Here is a 20868-nt window from a genome sequence, read left to right on the forward strand (position 1 = left end):
GTAGTATTCAATATATACCGATAACAAAAGATGAAGACAAGTCGCATTTGACTTCTGCGATTACAAGAGGTGCTCAAAGTCATTACCATCAGCGTAATTTTAATACAGTTTTTTCCCTTCTTAAAATGTGTATACATTTTTTGGCATTCTCTGTATTATAATATATAATGTATACATAATTTAGAATATATATATTATATAACAATTTATAATAATCATATGTGTATATATAATTTCAGGTATTTATGAACATATGATTATTTATATAACTCTACAGTCATTCTCTTTTTATTTAGCTGTCTTTAGTAAGTTTCCACGTCACTATGCATAGATGTACCTCATTCTTTTTAACCACTGCCTAGAATTCCATAGATATCTCACCACGTGTGCAGTCCATCATCTACTGAAGAGCATCCACGGCATAGATTTTACCACGATAAATATAATTACAGGGATTTATGATAAAACTATTTTTCAATTACTATCCTCAAGCTAACGGCAGAGCAATGTTGAATGCTGTTCTTTCTTCCCTTTCGACACCATATTTCCTCTGCAAAACTCCTGATTTAATTTTCCCAGCTTGATGTCAGATTAAACGAAACTAACTGTGAGAGAGGACCATAGGGGGAAAACTCTCGAAATATGTAAAGCTTTTCAATAGACACATGTTTTCCAAAATTCCAGTTAGATTTTAAATGTCATGATCGCTTCAGAAAACCAGTGGCCTAATGGGCCAAGAATGAGTTTAGCATTAAAGCTCTAGTATGTCTGAAATTCCATTCTAGTCAGAAATGGTTTGCAAAATACTTTGTGCCTTAGGGTCGTCATCTGGAGAGAATCATAATATCTACTTTTATTTGTTACTGTGAGGAATAAATAAGGAATATCCCTGATACAAAGAATGTATTGAGAAAATGATGTTGAACTCTATTGGTTTAGATGTGTGTGTGACTCTGTGTGTATTTATTTGTATGCCCCCAAAATTCAAATATAAAATGCCTCTGTTAAACTAATGTAGCCAATGTATCCTTGGCAAAGAGATTAGGAGTTACAATTGGGAACCTCAAATCTGTCTGGAGAGGTCTTTTTCCAGCATCGGAGCAGTGTGCGGATCAAATAATCACTTTGACCGCTTTCTGTCTTAACTATGAAAACCAATGCTAGACTATTAGTCAACGTGTGTATCAATGAATGGTTTTCAAAGGATGGTCCCAAGACTAGCGGCATTACCTGGAATATTATTGGAAATGAAAATTAAGCCCCATCCCAAACCTTCTGAACCGAAACTTTAAGGGTTGAACACAGCAATGTTTCAACAAGTCTTCTGCATGATTCTGACGTGTGCTCAAGGTGGAGAAACACTAGAGTATATCTTTAAAATATATTTACTAAAATATGAAATGATATTCATCTCACTACATGCAAACTTGCAAACGAGATACATCTAAGCAGTACATTTTTATCATGTCAAGTGAAATCATGAGTATTATAACAACAGAGAACTCAAAATGGTGATATTAATTTTGTCTTGCCAAGTGTCCCCTGAGATTGGTCTGTTACCTGTGCTGCCTTTTACCCAGGTTTCGGAAATGACACTCTTACTAAGTATTTTCAGATGCTCATCAGTTAGCTGAGAAGTTAAATCTGGAACTGTTTTCAGCATCTTCCATACAGTGTTGTGTTCACGCAGTGTCCTGTGAATGGGCCTTAAAAAAAAAAAGAAAAGAAAAAAGATTGCAAATTGAGACACCAGAGCACAAATACAAAGAAACAAAAAGAAAAAGAAAAAAAGAAACAAACAAAACAAAACAAGAAATTCTTCATTTTTGAGCTTCCAAATTTATATTTCCTTTTCATTTAAGGGCTCCTGACAAACACCTGTGATGTTTTGTCCTGGTAATCAGCTTTAGAATCATAATTTGTTCTTCTAACATTAAGATGAACATCCAAAAACGTTCCACTTCAGGAGATTACCTGTACCTTCTTTTTATAGAAAACTCAGTGCATTAAAAGCAAAGTTACGTGTTTTGTTATTATCCTACTTGGGGTTCACTGACCTTCTTGGATGAATAGATGACGCTTTTCATAAAATTGGGAAGTTTTGGACCATTCTTTCTTCAAATATTCTCTACCCCTTTTCTCTGTCCTCCCCTTCTGGGAGCCCATAATGTTTATGCTGATACACTTGGTGATATTCCACAGATTTCTAAGGCTCTATTAAAAGTGTTATTCTCTTTCTTTCTGCTCCTTTGACTGAATATTCTTAATTCACGTATCTTCAAGTTTGATGAACCTTCCTTCTGCCAGTTTAAATCTCTGTTGTTGATCCTCTCTAGTGAAATTTTTATTTCAGTTATTGTAGTTTTCAACTCCAAAGTCTGTATTTGGTTCTCTCTTTTTTTTCTGTCTCTATTGATGTAGCCCATGTGATGGGGTATCATTGTCATACTTTCCTTTAATTTTATAGTCTGTCTTCCATACACTGTGCAACTATCGGTGTCTGCTTATTTCACTTAGTGACCATCTAATGGCTGTTCAGAGATTTCCTTAAGTGCCTGAACCAGAGCGTCCCTCAACTTTCGCTGATGGGCTGGTTATGTGGTGTCAAGTTTTCCATTAATTCTTTAGACACAGTTTCCATTCTTTCTTTGAACTTATTCATAATTGTTGATGTAAAAAATCTTTATCTACTAAGAATCAACATTTGAATCTCTCTGGACATTGTTGGCAGTTGACTGCTTTTTTTTGCCCCTACATTTGGGTCACACTTTGTTATTTCTTTGCTTGTCTCATAATTTTTGTTGAAAACTGAATATTCTGGATAATATAATGTTGACCCTCCTCCCCAGGGTCACCCAACAACAATGCCCTGTGAATGGGCTTCTGCAGGCAGCTGCCAGACAAGCCTCACTGTGGCACTGCCCCGGGAGTGGGGCTTTTTGAGGAGCTCCTAACCAGCCTGCCCCTCCAGGGCTGCAAGGCTGCTGGTTTCAAGACGACCACAGAACTAAAGACAGGAGGATTAAAACCGGTCAAGACAAAAACCCTGTTCTTCTCTCAAAATTACACCATTTTTCTTGAATAAATTGCTCCTCATATTGTTGCTAGCATTTGATTTTCAGTTCTGCAAAAAAAAACCCAAATTATTTTGACAATTTTTGCCAGCATTTCATTGCTTTTATGACGGAACAGATATACAGAGACTATCACTCTGCCATTCTGGAAGGCCTGCACTCCAGAGAATCTCAGATTCTCCATCAACACCCATATATGTCAAGCACTGAATGAAAAGGGACAAGGGAAGTGCATGTGACCATTGGTGGTGGGACAATCGAAAATATTTAGTAAAAACGCTACTAACAGAAGAGATTAGAAAAAATAATGTTTAAAGCCTGGCAGCCACTCAAAAGTCACAGCTCTTTATCATTTTGATAAAGGAATGGGCTTGTAATTTACATATTCTGACTGAACACACAAAACGTTATTTCTTACAGCTAACCTCATTGCTCCAGAAATCCTACTCCTGAGAAATTCCTATTTGTCAGCTTCCTTCTGCCTTTCCTGCATGGGCACTCAAGAACTTGCAAACATTTGGAATACCATGTTTGGACCATCATGAAGCAGATGGGGTGGTAATTCACCCCATCTAAGCTCTCATCACCACCATTTCCACCTTGTTTGTGCTGCCCCGTTGGGTACTGATCGCAAGGGTTCCCCAGGCTGCAGGCTGCCCAGTGATCAACACGTCCCAGTCCTGAAATCCACCCACAACTTTTCCGTTGATTCTAGCACACACTCCTACGTTTACATCCTCAGGATGGCAAATGGAGGCATTCAGTTCTGAAAACTTGGTGTTGGCTTCCTCTTTAAATGTGGCCTTCCTTCACTTCTCTCAATCTCTACCTTTATTATTCGGCAGGAACTTCCTTTACATACAATCATACCTACTCCTTCCTTACTGCCTTCCTGCTGCTTTCTGCCACTCTCACTATACAAAAGCTGCAGAGAAAGAAATTAGGTTAACAAAAAGACAGTTTCCTGTTCATTTGTGCTCAACAGAAAAAACAAAAACAGGAGTACTTCTGATTGCAGGAAAGCCTTCATTCAGAAAGAATTGCCAGAAGGCCCATTAAGGCCTCTAAAATTGAAAGTAAACTTTAGAAATAATGACTATGTTTTACTCCTCAATGATTTGTAAACATCAAAGGAAATATCTCTAGGTCTTATCATAAAACAATTTTAATTGAAAGTGAACATACCTGGGAATAGAGCTGACTCACATACTTAAAGAGCTCTCAGAGAGGGATTAAGACTCTTTTGTCTAAGAATTTGAGTAGCAGCTATAAACAGGTCATTGTTTCTAATTATAAAAAACAATGAAAATATTAAGACAATAAAAGACCTCCTTGGGGAGGTCTACATAGAATTAAGTGTTAGTTTCCTATCACATCCTCCTGCTGTTTGAGTTGATACCTTCTTTTAATATTGGTCATGAACAACCAACCAAACAGAAATCGACTGAGAAAAACTTAATAATCCTCTAATATCTCAGAAATTTGAAGGAAGTTTATCTTTTTCCCACTGGTTTCTTGCTGATTTCTTATTTCCACTGGATGCTTAATCTCTGATCTACAGGCAGAATTTGTTGTCAGTTTCATTGTGTTTTCTTTTAAATCATGTCTTACCATTCCTACATATAAGATTCGAGTCAAACAGACAATAGATCACCACTTGTTTTCAATTTTTTAATATTTTCACTAATGTCATCATGTGATTCTTTGTACAAGGATTGGTCAAGAGCAGTGGTGTTCAAATACACACTTACACAAGCAGTCACAGAGGACTTTGTTCAAACTAAACCTTACATTGAGTGCACCAAAAGAAAGTCAATGAAAGCAGAACCCTCCTAGTTTCGGGAATGGGAGGCTAGGTCAGCTTCGCTGGTACAGCTGCAGGAGCCATGAGGAACCCACAGGGCTAACGTACAATGACAAGAGATCCAAGGTTCCTTGCGACATGGATCAGTTATTTTCCACTGAAAGGGAATATTTCACTCCCTTTATTCTCACACAACTACAAGGCACCACAAGGAATAACGTTTTCTAATCCAATCTCCTCCTTTTAAAATTAGCAAGTTGAGGCTTCGATGTGTGAAGTAATTGCCCCAGATTACAAAGGTAATAAATCAGGAGACCCGGATTTTACCCCACGTGATCGCTCACGGGAGCCCAGGCTCCCACCCCCTTAGTCACGACACGAAGTCAAATCTTCACCAGAGTGATTTCCATTTATTTTGAATTATGGGGTTGAGTTAGGGCAGGGACTACTCCAGGCTTTGTTAGGTTGGACACATACAATTAATAGAACACAAATTCATAAATTAAAAAAGTCAGTAGAAATGTGGATATTTAGAAAAAGAACAAAGCACAACAAATCACAAATTTCTAAGAGCTGGATAATTTTAAAACATCACAAAATCCTGAAAAAATATAATACTTCTATTAATCAGTTGCCTGTGTATCTCTATTAGATTTATACTTATAATTTTTGTTACACATTGCTTACATAGTCTCACAGTTTAAGCTTCATTACTGTCAAGGTTAAGGTCTTCATTACCTCTAAGTGAAGGTCGAGTTATTAAGCAAAAGCAACAATAAGAAGAAAATAGGATCAGAAATCAGGCTGCTATTGAATGTGCAGTGAAAAAAGGCAGAAAAAAATAAAGCATGAAGTGAGAGACCCAGAGCAAAGTACAATCATGAGCCTAGATCAGAGGCCATGTAGGAATTGGCTCAAATTTACAGTCTAGGGAAAAAAATGGTAAAATAACAGTGTGGGTAATCAGCTGTGAACGGAGTATATGGAGCCTGAAACATCAGGTCACATCTGTCCCTGAAATATATGCCCTGTGCACCCTGACACAGGAGCTCCTCCAGGACCCCCAAACTCGCTGGCATTGGATACCCTTATGATTGAGACACACAAGCATTTTCAGAAAGTGTACAGCTAAAGTCCTTGGGTTGTAGCAGGCACATAACATTAGATTAAATGTTCTGTGACCACAGATTAGTAGGATAGAAAAATCCAGCTCAAAGGACCACTTTGATTAGAGGATGCAGACATACTCGTGTGTACAACAGGCCTACTTAACATCTTTGAAAGCAGCATTTCTGACAGTTATAAAATTATTTGACACAGTTAAAAATGTGATCCCCCCCTAAATTTCATTTTTCATCCATTTTCCTATATGTTTTCAAGTGACTCCCTCTGAAAGTATTTTCCTGGACTCTAGTGTGTACTTGAATTTTTCTTGAGTCATGAATCATTAATATGCTCACCACCTTCTGCCTGACTTCTGTGAATTGCCTAATCAGTGAAGGATGAATGAATGGAATAACAATTGATTTTATTTGATCGTCCAAATTCATATGACAAATGTTGATCATTACCAGTTTTCCCAGAACTTGGGTTTGGGCATTCATGGAGTACAGACATTGGAGTCACAGCCTGACTTGGGTTCACTTTCCATCCCTACACACAGCTAAAAATTGAAAAGATCAGTGATAGCAACCTTAACGCTTCTTTTCAAGCTAAAAAACAAACAAACAAAAACTTTGATTAGAAAATAGATTTTCTTTTTTAATGTCTCTCCTTGTTTGGGGAGGCTGGCTGGGCTTTTTCTTCTGAAGGGAGAGTAATTAAAAAATGTCTGTACCTGCAGAGTAAAAGAGCAGATTTCCCTTCATTTCACAGGGACAGGACTGAAGAAAACAATAAACTAGGCTGCTAACTGGGATTAAAATAGCTTAATTTATCTCTGTATTTGTGATTCCGACACCCAACTTGAGAATTTTGGGAATTCTAAGGACAGGTGTCTTGTCAGAGAGCACCTGTGAGCATTGTTCATAAACTCCAGCCGAAGTCCTGAGAGGTTAACAACAGTCACACAGAAAGGGCACAGGAAGGTGTCAAAACACCTCAAAGGTCACCTGTAATCTTGCTTCCTGAACACACTTGGCAGCAGTAAACAAGGTAATCATGGGTTTCTGAAATACACAGGTGTTTAGAATTTTTATTTATGGTTTTCTGCATCTTTTGTGCTTAGACATTTGAAAGAGCTGATTCCACGACACAGAATTGATGAAACGGATTTCTCTGTAGAAGAAGCTGACAGGCCCTGAACTATTCCTAATCACTCTGCTTCTCTTTTCTGTGCTCGAAAGAATATATTAACTACATACTGGATTCAGAAGGGCAAACGACGGCTTCTACCCACATTTGGACTTTTGAGGTCACTTAACAAAGAGCCTCCACCGCCTGACTATTCCTTTCTTTATCCAGCAAATACTTTTGTGAATGGTTAGTTTTCAGGCACCGTTCTACATGGTAGCATGCAACACAGAAAAAGACAAATATGGTCTTGCCTCACACAAAATTCACAAGGGAAGTCAGACATTAAACACAACTTCCATCTGTGACAGTGTTAAAAAGGCAAAGCTCTGTGTTGGAAGGTAAGACAGAGACATACCCAGTCTGGGGGGGGGGGGGTCAGAAAACATCCCCGGAGTGGGGGGGTGTAAAGCGACACCTGAAGACTCGGCCGGGCACGGGGGACGGGGAGGGTCCCACGCTGCAGGTATGAAGAACTGCATGTCCAAAGGTCCAGATCCAGGACTCAGGAAACACTTGGTCGCAGGTGGGAGGGCGATGCGGGTGTTAGATGTAAAGAGAGGCTAAAATGACAGGCAAGGCATCGGAGCCGCCGCGAACTTCGGACTTTGTCTTCGGAAAGGGAAACCCATCGAAAGGCCTTATTCCGAGCAGTAACTGCCCAGACTGGCATATTGAAAAGCTCACCCTGGCTGGATAAAGAATGAATAGTCAGGCGGTGGAGGCTCTTTGTTAAGTGGCGCAGGGGATGCAGCAGTCCTGATTCTAACCCGTGGGGACCCGTGACGCCTCCAGTACAGTCATTGGAACATGATACAATCATATTGGTCAGCAGAGCTGGGGTCTGGGCAGGCCGTGACTCACCAGCGTGCTGGGCTGCCGGCCACATTTGCCACAGGGACTCTGGGGTCCAGAAATGAAAGACCATCGCAGCGTGTTCATGTGCTGGTGCCTCTACATTACCATTCCCCAGGGCTGCCACAGAGCATTCTGAGTGCGAATCTAATTCTGCCTCTTCCTAGCTTTGTCTTAGCAAAAGTCATTAACCTAGTGACTCTCTTTTCTACAAAATAAAGAACACTAATGATAAATCTTTCAGGATAGCATGGCGGATGACCAACTTTAAGTGTATAATTATGTATACATGTTTATTCATAAAATCCAATGTTATGCTAAGTGAAATAAGTCAGACGGAGAAAGACAAATACCATGATCTCACTTACATGTGGAATCTAAAGAATAGAATGAATGAACAATCTAATCAGAAACAATCTCAGAGACATAGAGGAAAAACTGAGGGTTGCTACATGGGAGGGGGGGTGTGGATGAGGGAGAAGGTGAGGGGATTAGAAAGCACAATCGGTAACCACAAGATTGCCACGGGGATATGAAAGTCAGGTTGGGGAACATAATCAATAATGTAAAGATTTTGTAGGGTGTCCGATGGACACTTGTCTTATTAGGGAGACCACTTCATGGGCTATGTAGATGCCTGACCACTGCAGTGTACTCCTGAAGCTGAAGCTGAATAATTGTATGTCAACTATAATTTAATGTATATTAATATATAGTCATGGGATATGGAGTACAGCATAGGGAATAGAGTCAACGGAATTGTAATAGATATAAACAATGTCAGAGGGGCAGTAGATTCGGGTGGAGGGTTGTCACTTTGTGGGGGGTGAAATGTCTGGCTGTTGCATTGTTTTGTAATCCTGAAACTAATAAAAAACTTAAAAACTAAATAAAATCCAATATACAGTAATTCCAAATTAATTTAATGACAAACCAAGTCACCTCTAAGGCAAGAAAGTTTTTGAAAAATGTAAACATTTTATAAAAGACTACTACCTAGCATGAAACCACAGTGGAAGAAAAAAAAAGATTAAATTGTGACAAGGTTCAAAGTAAGAAATATAACTAATTTACATACTTAATTTATAAAAGCACTATTCAGAATGATGAAATATTTTCCTGAGGTACTTACACAAAAGTTAATCTGATGGCTATTTGAAAACACATGAAAGTTTCCTACCTGATGATGTATTTCCTTCAATATAATGTTAAAATGTCAAAGAAAAAACTAATTGGATATGTGTAAAAAAAAAAAAAAGTAGCTTAAAAATTTCAGAGACTCTTTTCAGGAAACTATTCTGCATGAAACAGAGAAAGTTTATACTGAAAATATGAAAACAAGAATAATCACAAACAATTAGAAAGGAAAAAATGTGAAAAAACTTAAAGGGTAATACAGCTTTAAAAAACACAGTTCAATCCATCCTTCAATGCAGAGGAATTTGCTAATAAATGGATCTTCCCTGACATTTTCATTTCCTTGCTTAGGGTGCTCAAGATTAAAATTTGTCATTCTGGAGGTTGTTCACAGTTTCATGTACTAAAAAATAGGCTAGATTGTATCATATTCAAATTCTGTGTGACTAGACAGAAATAAATTACTATACAGTTTTTAGAATTTTTCAAAGTTCAACCAATTTAGTAGAAATTACTCTGAGCAGTATTTCAAATTAATTTTATGTTAATTCAAACATTTAATAAGACATTTACAAATGCAGTCAGAAATGTACCTTTTAATTTTTGGATGATAAGACCACTAGTTGTTATTAACAAAGAATCATATTAATAAAAATGTCCATATAAATAAAATGCATTAATTAAAAATAGCTGAAAAGTATTTCTTCATGCATGCAACAGATACTTTAATGAACAAGATCCAAGGGCCTGGTACTCTTCTAGGAATTGGTGATACACTAGTGAAAAATAAGTATGAGGTTGCTGCTTTCATGGATGTTATATTCTGGGTACAGGGGTTAGGTAGAGAATATCAGATAATAGACAGAGGAGAAAATATCTGGTAATTCAATATATTATGTAGAGAAAACGAAGGATAGTTTAATAGAAAGTGACAGGGTGACTCTGGTCGTCTAAAGGGTCTCTGAGAAATGACATTAGTCGTAGCTATGAACACCACTAAGGTCAGTCTTACAAAGATGGGGGCAGAGAATTTCAGGATGAAGAAACAGCTACCACCAAAGGCGTCGTAGAGATGGAGAGATGGGAGCGAGGATCTTTGTAGATGGACAAAGAATCTGGACTTTATTTAACTGTCAGAGTAACCCACTGGAAGATTTAAAGAAGAAGATAAACATAATTTGATTTGTACTTTTTAAATATATATTTTTAAAAACCACTTTAGCTACTCTGGCAAAGGGAAAGCAGGAGTGGGAGCAGAGAGAAGAGGAGGGAATTATGGCGGTCGGGGTGAGAGATAACAGTGACTTGCAGATGGAAAGAAATAAAAGACCCAGGACATTGCTGGGACGTCTACTTAACAGGACGGGCCAATGGAGGTAGGAGTGAGGGAAAGAGGAAGCCTGGGTAATGCCTACACTTGGAGTGGGGTAAGCAGGGTGACGGTACAACGTGATTGCTGAATGGACAAGACAAGAGCGGGAGGGAAATTTGCTTTGGGTCCTTTTATGTTTATCAGCATAAAGGTGATATTTAAAGACGTGGGACTCAATGTGGTCACTAAACAACCTGAGTGAGGTTTAAAGCATAATCTGAAAATCTGAGATGAAAGATATTGGAGAAATGACTTACCAATACCTATTTCATTATTTGATGATACCTTTTTGGGGAAGCTTACATCAACCTAGATTAGGAAATTTAAAAAGTAAACACATAGAAATAAATATGTAACTGGGTACCTAGTTCTAGTGCAGAGAACTTGATTAATAGTTTTAAAATAATGTAATGGCGGTATATAAAAATGTTATTTACATGAAAACATATTAGGATTTTCAGGAGAGTGAGTAGCAACAACAGAAATGTAACTCACTTGAAAAAATAAAAAGTCCGTTATAATAATTATAAATCAGAGAGTGGGCACTAGATTCTATAAGGTTTTGGCAACACAGAATCTAAGTACCATTTATATTTAAAGAAAATTCCAAAACATATGAGTCAGGACTCCACCTTCCAAAAGAAAAACAAAAAGGGAATAGAAAATAACATCTCCAAAGTTTGAGCTCAAGGCATGAACCATACCCCAAAACTGTTCTGTACCAACCACAAGGTAGCTGAGGCGGCCACGCGGAAGCAGCCAGCACGAGCCTGGACCGGGACCTCTGACTACAGAGCCTCAGCATTTTCATTAAGTGTAACTCGGGACTTCGTGAAAATCCGGTACCCCATGAACTGGAGTCAGAATAAAAGGAAAGATTCACACACTTCCAGGACCCAGAATTCCCAAACCCTTCTCAATAGCGCGTTCTGTGGAAGATGTATTAATTAACCTCTTGATACACCGAATTTGAAGTTAATCGGTATCTCCAAACCTCTCACAATAATAAAAATGGTTTTAAGTCTACTCAGCCTCCATCTCTCCTACTGTTGTTTTCTGTTCTTTTATTTCCAACCCTGTATATTTAATTGAAAATTATTGTTCCCACCATGATCAATATAATTTCATAGAGACAATAATTATCTTATTTATATAAATTTTATTCAGATTATTTGCCTATGACTTCTTGCACTTTCAACCTGGGGACTGGGATCATTTCACTTCTTCCTAAAATACATCCTTTCAAACTTCCTGTGGTGAACATGGATTAAATTTTGTGTCTCTGAAAATGTCTTTATTTTGCCCTAATCAATGAAAGATATTTTTGATGGATACGAATTCAAAACATGACATAAATTTTTCTCAGGAATTTAAAGACTGTTAGTCTACTGTCCTTTGGTACCTATTATACTATTGAGAAATCGACCCTCAGCCTATTTTTCATTCCTTTGTCATTGATGTGTCTTTTTACTCTCTTTCTGCTTTTAAAATTTTCACTGTCATTGTTCTGTAAATTCACCACAAAGCACCCAAGTAAGTATTACTTTTGACATTGTCATAGTATTTTTTGTATATTTGTCTTTAATTATCTCTGAGAAATCATCATCTATTATGTTTTCAAATATTGCCATTCTTCCATTTTCTTTATTCTCTCTTTTGGGAGCTCTAGTTAGATATTAGTGTTCATTTTAGCATCCATATTTCTTAACCACTCTTTCAAATTCTGTATCGCTTTGTATTTTTGCATTGCATTCTGCTTAGCTCCTGAAATTCTTGTCAGAAAATGACTGACTGAACAGCCAGGATAGTGAAAATGCCTCACCAGACTTTTCAGTCTGTCTCTGGAATCCTATTTATTTTTAATCTAAATTTCTCCAAAATTATTGATGGATTAGAAGCAAAGAAATAACGTATCATTAGTTGTGCACAAGCTGATTAATTCTATGTTATTATGAACCTGAAAAAGAGATAAAATGCACATTGCTGCAAATGTTGATTATATGATATAGGACCAATTTAATGTGATTTTTATATTTGTTTTACATTTTATTTCTAAACTTTTTATAACATTGCAAAAAAACAAAGTTATATGTATTTAAGCTAAGTCCACTACAGTTAAGTTAAATATTGTGAATGCTTCAGCAATTCTGGCATCATTTGACTCCATACCCACCCTGAACTCCATCGTTAAACATTTCAACGAAATTGTCCGAAGTCCTACCCTTCGCAGGTTCTTAGTCCTCCTCGGTAACTCGCAACACTTTTTGAGCTGCAAAAGCCTGCAGCTCATTTTATCTACTCTTGCTTGACGCTCCTGGCAAAATATCATATAACTGTGATGAAGGACTTCATTCTTTGATTATTCCCAACCTCGCTATTTTTTACAGAAATTTTACTCACCGATATACAGCACTCCTTCTTATTTGCTGTAACAGCTCTTTCAAATTTTGACGTTTCTGCCAAACACAACCTTACCACTCATTTTCTAAAGGTGACCCAATGACCTCACTTCATTCACTACCCCCTTTCTTCTCTTTACTCTCTCGCCAAGCATTTGGACTTAAATAAATGTTTAACAAGTACATTAATAGATAGACACATTCAAGTAAAAGTAAAGGTGAGTGGTGTAACAGCAGAATGTGAATGTTCCAATTCGTTTTATGCAACTAAATGTTTCATAGTTAAAGGAGTCTTTTAAAACCTTTGCCATGAATCCACCCAATTTTAAAGAAATAGTTACCTTATAAATGTAATTTGTGCGCATGGCCGGTATTAAACACATATCAAAGATGTAGTGTGGGTCCTGAGTACTGTAAAATTGAAAACGAGATTGTTTCCATTTTTTCAGAATATAAAACATAATTGGACACAAGGTCAGATTAAAACTTTTATGAGTGTTCCTGCAGGACCTTGTCCTTCATTTTACACAGTAGGTTAATAGTACATCTGTTGCTCTTCACTTATCTAATATTATTATGATTATTTTATATTTTCACCTTTTAAAACTATTATTATTTGAAAATATAATACATGAAGATCAATAAAGGATATATTACTGAAATACGGTATATTTAGGAAATTTCTAAACCTAGAGAATATTAAAAATGGTCGGAAAACCATCTGCCCTAAATGGAATAGACATTAACTGGACTATAGTTATTACAGGAGAACTGGCTGTTGTTCTGCTTTTTTGACGATTTAGAAGATAGGTCCACACAGGTACTGCATGAACCTGTTATGATATGATTGCCAGAGAGAAAATAATAAAAACATGTATGTTTATACAGTTCCCTCCCCTTCAGGGAATAAAGAAATTAACACCAAAGATAACTCATGCCCTTCCATTTAGTTAGTGGCTAGAGCAACGATTTCTAGATCCTTATATCACTGGACACATAGTAGGGGTGTGGAAATAAGCCAAAGTAAGATTTTGTAATAGGAGAATCAATTTTTATGTGGTAGGTACAGACTTAAATGGAGAACAGACAGCTTGTTTAAAACTAAGGTCATTTCCACTCAGTATATTGATTCTGAAAAACCCTGTAGTGAAGACCAATCTAGGAACTGTGACACCTGTGGATGTTCAAAAATAATTAACAATGGTGACATACTATTTTTTAACGTTCAGAAAGTAAAGACTTTAGGAGACATGTTCCTTTTATAACTTTTTTAAAAAAATTTAGCATTTGCTAAAAGTAGCGAAAGATTTAGCAGACCCACAAAGTAACTTTGTAGTATTTACCACAGGAAGGCAAGGCCCAGGAACAAGCTGAGTCCTGCAGGTGAAGTGGAGTATTGGCTGCTAGACATAGTCACAAGTTATACCTTTTCTGGGGCTCTGTGCCATTTCACCCTGTGGCTCTTTTTTTCTTATTAAAGTTTCTGATTATATATACTATGGTATCTTAACAACTGAAATGCCTGAATCTTCGAATTTTTAATACTTTTAACATAAACCTCTTGATACACAATAATTTTAAGAATTGAATATAAAAAATTACAACAAAAACCCCTATTTCTCTAGACAAAAATTCTGTTGTAATCTCATTCCATATCAAGACTCTAATAAATATCAGTATCTCCGTGAATCATTCTGTTCAATATGAACAAATCACCTATCCTGGAGGATCTTTCAGATTTAATATTTTAGAGAATAGTTATCTTCAAGCTTTATCTTCAATGTTTTAAAGTCATTTGCCATCAGTGAGTAAGAAAATAAAACAGATTATGTTTGAGGAAGTATCAATTCTTGGAGGCTAGAATAATAAATGAGAAGAGCAAACTCTCTGAAGGAAAATAGACCCAAATTTACATCCTATTCATGCCATTTACCACGCGGATTAGATCAATTTACATAACAGCCTCAGCTCTCCCCTGGTTAAGTAGGAATGTCTATACGCAGAGGGGGAGTCACCACATACCCAGCCACCAAGGAGGAGGAGCAGTCTGTCAGCATCAGAGTAATGTGCTGTGTGGGTAGTAATTACAAAAGCATCTTCCTCTCCTTTTTAGAGCTCACATCTTGCTAAAACCAATGCAGCAAGCAAGACCAGTGCAGCCAGTGAGACATGTTTGCCCCAAGCACTCAGAAGTGCAAATGTAACTTTTCGTCTCTCCTAAAAGGACTAGTACAAGTCCCCACGCCAACCAAGGGTGGGTAACGGTCATTCTGACTGGTGGTCTGCTCCCTGGACCTTGGCTCCCACGAGAGGCTCTGGCTTTGGTGCTCTAGCGGAGGGGCTGGCATTCTCACAGCATCAGCAAATGGTGAAGCGAGACATGCCCGTGGCCTGTACTCCGCCCACACCAGCTTTTCTGGGCCTCAGGCCTGCTTGTGCTGCCATCTGTGGCTGCCGCGTCCACGGCCACCACGAGCTGCCAGCTCAGCTAACTCCTTGGCTCACTGGACACTGCAGTGGCTCCCCCACAACGTGCTGGCAGCAGGTCTGTCGCTGGTGGCACCAATGGCGCCCTACACGGGCCAACTGCACAGTGTCTTCTCCTGCGGCCAAACATTGCTCACATGCTTCAGGGAAACGAAACTCAGGAGCGTGCTGGCTACCGGCGTCCCCCCCCTGCCCTCACATTCCCACACAAGCCTGGGATTTGTCTCTGCGGTGGGCAGCTTCCTCCCTGAGACACAGCCCTTCGCAACCCCTACCCTATTCTGTTCTCGGCTCTTCATCCAGCCCTATGAGAGAGTCTGTCTTCCACCTTTGGAGTAATAGTAAGAACAATGACCAACCCGTAACTGTTTCTGCTGCACTTGATATTTATGCTCCGACCTCCCTTCCCTGTGCCAGGGAAAGCCAACACCCAGCTTGCGCTGGCAAAACTAAGAAGTAGACAAAGGCATTGCAGGGATTATAAAAAGTGAAGGTTTTACACTTTCACACCATCATTCCTTCACCCCGAGATTTAGAATGAAGAAGTGTGAAAAAGAGGGCATGACCGCATCCGAAAGGCGTCAGATTCTCTCTTCTCTAACCTGCTAATTTAAACATTATTTTTCCCAACGATTCTTTCATGGAGAAGCTCAATCTTTCTTATTCAATAAAGCCTCCTACAGTTAATCATAATTAACTCGCCTTATGAATGGCTTATGAATCGTTCACTGACATCCATTTCCTGGTTCAGCCATCGGCGCTTATTAAGACTCCGTTACGGACCAGGACCTCTCCTGGAAGACGGCAGTCACACACACAGATGTGGCCTTTTGTCTCATACATCCCGTAGCCCCGTGGCGAGGACAATCCCCGGAACAGAGGGTTACAATACCAGGTTACATTTGCACTTCCGTGCGAATGCGGAAGGGGAGCACCGACCCAAACTGAGGAGCCGGGGAGGACTTCCTGGGGAAGTTGCTATCTAGCCCATGGGAAGGGACTGACAGCTGTTAACCAGGCGGGGACTGACGACGCACTATTGCCAGCGAGCAGCAGGACAGAGGACACAGCCACGTGCATGAGCACCCAGGGGGTGTAGGTGAGGCCCGCACCAGTCACCACCTCACGAACGTGGCTTGTTCCTCTAGGGTGACACTGAGACACCTCTGAGAGCGACCCAGCAGGGAACTGGAAGGATCTCACTGCCCACTGGTAAGCTCCCCATGGACGGCCACACACCTCACATCCTGTGCCTCCAAGGTGTCCTCTTGCTGTTCCATGTCACTAAGTTCCATTGCACTCGGTTTGTAACCTCCTGTTCTGTCAGACTAACAGCCAGAACGCAGGCTCTAAGTGAAAGCTGTTGAATCAAATGTTGAACAACAGGAAGAAAACTGTCTGCCTCTGTGTTCTTAAACTGGTGAGAAGCAAAGCCTAACCGGACATGGTACGTCCCTCCTCATTCTGTGCCGACTAAACTCTCTGCTGACAGTCAGGGGGACAGACAGCAGGTTTTCTAAGAAATAAGTTTAATTAGATATTTTTGTTTTTAAGTGGGGTGAATTTAAAATATAATAGGGATTATGTTTCTTCTCTTTTTTCCCCAAGGGTTTCAAGAACAAGAAGCTGAATCAGCTGATTATCATGTTACTCTACTACCGCATGGATGAAATACACACTGACCACCAAACAGCTTTCTTTGTTAGTTAAAAGCCTCCTCCTAGAGCACAGATTTTTTCTATATCCCGTCATTATTATTTATCTAACTCTTCCCAGCTGTATGTTTTCCCCATTCTTCCCATAAAATAAGGAGTAAAATCATCAGCAATAACAATGTATCCTTCTTGTTCACATGCCCCAGAATGGGTGATAGCTTTCTAAGCACACAATTCCACAGAAGAGAATAGCCGTATCTTCCACATTAATTGCGATGTTAATAGCAATCGCATGTGTAATTCAAATAGTATTATCCCTGTTGGCCTACTTGACAATTACAAGACTCTACACCCGAGACCAAACTGCAGAATACACATTCTTTTCAAGGGCACACAGAAAATTCCCCAAGATAGACCAAATACTGAACCATAAGACAAGTCTCAATAAATTTAAAAACATTAAAATCCTGCAAAATAGGTTCTCTGACTGAATGAAATAACTTAGAAATCAATAACAACAATGTATCTTAAATAAAGGCCAACCCCCCACCCCACCCCAAAAAAAAAAAAAAAACACATCTGAAAAAAATAATTGGTTAAAGGAAAACTCAAGAAAGAAAATTTTAAATATTTTAAATTGAATGATAATAAAATAACCTAACATAAATTATGGAATATAGCTAAAGCTGTGTATAAAAAGTAATCTTTTTTTCTAAAAATACTTACATGATAAACAGCTGTTGTCATCTTTAATGTGAAAAACTAAATGTACATTTTTTTGTTTAATGTCAGTGTTTCCTCTTCTTCTGTGCCTGTTTTTAATTTTCATTAAGTTATAAAGATACACATCTTATGTGCTCAGCGTAGTGATTCCAGACACAGAGTAAAATTGTGTTAGTCAAACAAGCTCTCCTTACACACTCACAAACATCACAGCTGTGCCCACTTACAAATATTTCTTGCAATAAACACACACATATATACTCAGTCTTCTTTCAATGAAAAGCAGAACTGAATTAGAGAAATCAGATTAGTGCTATTGATTTGAGCAGTGGTTTAAACCTCTAACATAATCCATATTAACATTCGAAACCATTACACAGCCATCAAAAGTTATTGGAGTTTCTCCATTACTGTGTCTGTGTGATGTGGGTAATATTTTGACAGCATTAGAAAATCCTCATAACTTGTGAGCAGCAGAACAAATCAAGGCCATATGTGGATTAAATACAGACTTCTAAAGCAAGGAGTGCTTTGTGTCCTCTAAAAGCCTTTGAAGAAGTGAATGTTCATATATACAGATTGTCTTTATATACACAGGTTACATACATAAACAAATAGATAGACATTGTTTTAAAAAGCTTTGTTAGTGTCTTTCATTCTTTAAAATTGCTCCTGACTTTCCATTATCCTAAATTATTACGATGTGACATTCTCACGTGATGGACCACATATATGAGGTCAGACAATTAAGTTTGCGAACTCATCCTAGAAAAAGTGCTGCATCCCTCACTGCTGAATATCACTACGGTCACCTTCGAAGGACTCCCCTTGGGAAGCTGTGCACTGATGCCAGTGCCTAGTCCACCCTTCAAAGCAGTTTTGGAACTCTTTATCTGGAATGGCCATCAGAGCTGTCATCCTATTACCCTTGATGTCCTGAATGTCATCAAAATGTCTTCCTTTCAATATTTCCTTTATCTTCGGGTAAGGAAAGAAGTCATTGGGGGCCAGATCAGGTGAGTAGGGAGGGTGTTTCAATACAGGTATTTGTTTAGTGGCTAAAAACTACCTCACAGACAGTGCCCTGTGTGCCGGTGCATTGTCGTGATGCAAGAGCCATGAATTGTTGGCGTAAAGTTCAGGTCTTTTTCATCTAACTTTTTCACGCAGCCTTTTCAGCACTTACAAATAGTAAACTTGGTTACCTGTTTGTCCAGTTGGCACAAATTCATAATGAAGAATCCCTCTGATATTAAAAAAGGTTAGCAACATCGTTGCAACAAGTTCAAGAACTTAATTGTCAGACCTGGTACATTGGTTGTTTTGCACCAGGTCTAATTTAACCTTCAGTCACAACATAGTCCCACAGCACAGACAGGCCCCTTTGTCAACCATACCACGTGAGTCGTACCTGATAAACAAGTGACATGCACTTTGGAAGCCCTGGTCACAGCCTGCTCCAGAGGGCAGGGGACCCCGCCTCATCAGCAAAGGGTTCCGAGGTCACTGTCAGGCTCGCTGGGAGAAGCCTCCGGGGTGAAGGGCCAGCTCTCGCACCTGCACCTGTTGTCACCCACAAAGAGAGAAGCGCAGCACCTATTGGGCCTCTTCAGATGTGGGAGGGGGCGTGCATCCCCCTGGGGTTATGACTCGGACCCATTTCTCAGGTGTTGCGCGCGTCCCTTGTGAGTGGGGCTAGAGCAGGAAAGGTGTGGGAGCAGATCCAAGCTGTCCGCGTGCTTAGGTCAGACGCCCGCAGATCCCACACACGCAGGGATCCATGATAGGTAAGAATTCTGTGTGAATCCCCGCCACACCCCACAACGACCCCCACAGGGCAGACGCTCACACTGGAGCAAGTGGGTGCCGGCGACAGAGAACTCTACACCTCCTGAAAGCACTGTCAGCACACCACAGCCCTGGAGACGGGTGAGGGGAGGGCTCCCAACAGGGTCAGGGGGTCTGCTCTCTAGGAAGAGAAAAGGGCCCCAAGAGAAGAACACGAGCAGAGTTCCTGGCAGTGACTAATGACTTGCCTGCTGAGTCAAACAGCCGGAAGGAGAAATTGGAATGTCAGGGACAGGGGGCCTGGGGACAAGACAAATTGTAAACAAACTGCAGGACAGGAACATATTGTTCGTTTTCATTACCCATCATCTTGACACCCATCTAGCAGGATCCTGCATAGAACAAAGTCTGACTTTCATGTTTTCTTCCCAGCTCCGGCGTACTAACACAGGTCTGTGTTATGAGTGTTACATGAGCCGAATATGGTAAATATTTCTATCGCATCGGATGTAAACCAAAGCGTGTGCAGTGCTCCTCTTTCTTACCCACAGTGTGCCAAAGCTACTCACACAAACACACTATCCATCAGTCTCTGCGCAGAAATACTGATGTCAAAGGTCAACCAAAGGGACGTGTGCTCAGACTGAACTGCCCTTCAGGGTTGGCGGCCTGGAAGCACACCATTCCCTGCAGCTGGATACACTTAGGATTTCATTGCCGCCTTTATTTATCTCCCAGCAACCAGAGACAATAACATAATTTACAGGAGCTGAGATGTCCTAAATTTCATCTTAACTTCTTTGCCATCTTCATATATTCCAAATTTTGCTGTAATTGGATCTAGTTTTGATTATGTACTTGGATAAGCTGAATACATTAACTCGTCAGTTAGTTAAAAACGATAATCTATAAGCAGAATAGAGGGTAAATCAAAATAACATCCTGCCAGCTGTATAAAGAGCTTTTATCAGATGCTGTTTTGTTACTTATGAAGGCCTCCACTGTGTGCCTACAGAGGCCAAAACAGTCGTTTGGCTGTAACATACACCAACAGATGAAAGGAACTAAAACCCAAGAAGAGTTATTTCACTGCAAACCAAGGAAAGCTATAAAACATCCTCACACAAACCAGAAACGCCACTGTTATCATAAAAATAGGAGTGGATTACAGGTGAAGGAAAGGCAAGTCGTATATTATATGTAGACAGTACCAAAATTCCAAATATACGAAGTAGGTTAAGAATGGAAATGATCTCACACCCCAAATATTGGGATTGTTTTA

General features: G+C 39.3%; 1 protein-coding gene across 1 annotated transcript in view; it reads right to left on the reverse strand.

Annotated features, from left to right (window-relative positions):
- Positions 1–20868, reverse strand: part of CNBD1 (cyclic nucleotide binding domain containing 1) — a 143001-nt gene that overhangs the window by 64323 nt on the left and 57810 nt on the right. The window contains exon 5 of the mRNA XM_074319101.2: positions 1561–1706. Coding sequence (XP_074175202.2) covers positions 1561–1706 — 146 coding nt within the window. The remainder of the gene's footprint in view (positions 1–1560; positions 1707–20868) is intronic.

This window comes from Rhinolophus sinicus, chromosome 7 (assembly GCF_057876585.1).
Source record: "Rhinolophus sinicus isolate RSI-liver-muscle chromosome 7, RSI-T2T, whole genome shotgun sequence".
Taxonomy (NCBI): Eukaryota; Metazoa; Chordata; class Mammalia; order Chiroptera; family Rhinolophidae; genus Rhinolophus; species Rhinolophus sinicus.